Genomic DNA, 1,424 nt, shown 5'->3' on the forward strand with positions numbered 1-1,424 from the left:
ATGGGATTCTTAGAAGGTGCATTTCAGAAGAAGAAGGACAAGAAGTCCTGTGGAATTGCCATGGCTCTTGCTATGGGGGTCACTTTGGAGGAGAAAAGACTGCAGCCAAGGTATTACAGTGTAGGTTCTTTTGGCCCACTCTTTTCAAGGATGCAAAAGAGCTAGTGAAGGGCTGCAATGAGTGCCAAAGGGCTGGAAATCTACCCAAGAAAAATGAAATGCCACAAAACTTCATTCTAGAGCTCAAATTGTTTGATGTGTGGGGAATCGATTTCGTGGGACCCTTCCCAACTTCTTATTCAAACAAATACATCCTAGTAGCAGTAGATTATGTATCTAAGTGGGTGGAAGCTATTACAACCCCAACAAATGACAATAAGGTGGTCATGAACTTTCTCAGGAAAAATATCTTCAGCCGGTTTGGAGTCCCACGAGCCCTTATCAGTGATGGAGGAACCCATTTTTTGTAACAGACCCCTAGAAGCCTTCCTCATGAGATATGGGGTGAAACATAATGTTGCTACACCTTATCACCCCTAAACAAGCGGACAAACTGAGATATCCAATAGAGAGTTAAAGAGGATCTTAGAAAAGACTGTGGGAGCATCCAGAAAGGACTAGTCAAAAAAACTGGATGACGCTCTTTGGGCATACAGGACAGCCTTCAAAACACCAATAGGAATGTCCCCATATCAACTGGTATATGAAAAAGCATGTCATTTACCTCTGGAGTTGGAGCACAAAGCCTTTTGGGCTCTCAAACTGCTGAACCTTGATAGCATTGCTGCTGGTGAGAAAAGAATTCTGCAGTTGCAAGAACTCGAGGAATTTAGGTCTCAAGCCTATGAAAACACCAAGATCTATAAGGAAAAATCAAAGAGGAGGCATGACCTCAAAATGGATCCAAGGAGCTTCGAAGAAGGGCAACAAGTACTCCTCTACAACTCCAAACTAAGGCTATTCCCTGGAAAACTCAAATCAAGGTGGTCAGGACCCTTTCTTGTCACAAAAGTCTCACCTTATGGACACATAGAGATCATGGAGGAAGATTCAAAGAGGACGTTCACAGTGAATGGACAAAGACTTAAACACTACCTAGGCAACATAGGGGAGGGCCCCAAACTGAAGTACCATCTCAACTAAGGAAGTAACTATCGAGCTAGCGACATTAAAAAAGCGCTTTGTTGGGAGGCAACCCAACCAAAGGTAATTTTCTCTTCCTAATAGTTTAATAAAAGGGTGAAGTGGCTTCTCTGTATTGCAAGGAGCTAAGTTTGGTGTTCCACACCATAGCAATCCAAAGGTGAATGTGTGATTCTAAGCTGGTACTCCATCAAGGAGTGTGTTAAGGAACACATCTGAATCCTTGGATTGACTAGTTACTAGCTCCAACCAATCAGGAAACCACCTAACAATAGTTTAAT

At 42.7% G+C, this 1,424-nt stretch overlaps 1 protein-coding gene across 1 annotated transcript; it reads left to right on the forward strand.

Moving 5' to 3' along the window:
• The first annotated feature begins 681 nt into the window (after positions 1–681).
• Positions 682–1,143, forward strand: LOC130980983 (uncharacterized). The gene has a single exon (XM_057904628.1). The coding sequence runs from the start codon at positions 682–684 to the stop codon at positions 1,141–1,143; it is 462 nt and encodes a 153-aa protein (XP_057760611.1).
• Positions 1,144–1,424: the final 281 nt, after the last annotated feature.

This window comes from Arachis stenosperma, chromosome 1, assembly GCF_014773155.1.
Source record: "Arachis stenosperma cultivar V10309 chromosome 1, arast.V10309.gnm1.PFL2, whole genome shotgun sequence".
Taxonomy (NCBI): domain Eukaryota; kingdom Viridiplantae; phylum Streptophyta; class Magnoliopsida; order Fabales; family Fabaceae; genus Arachis; species Arachis stenosperma.

Bases quoted from the DNA above. Each gene is read 5' to 3' on its own strand.
- LOC130980983 (XM_057904628.1), top strand. From the start codon at position 682: ATGTCCCCATATCAACTGGTATATGAAAAAGCATGTCATTTACCTCTG.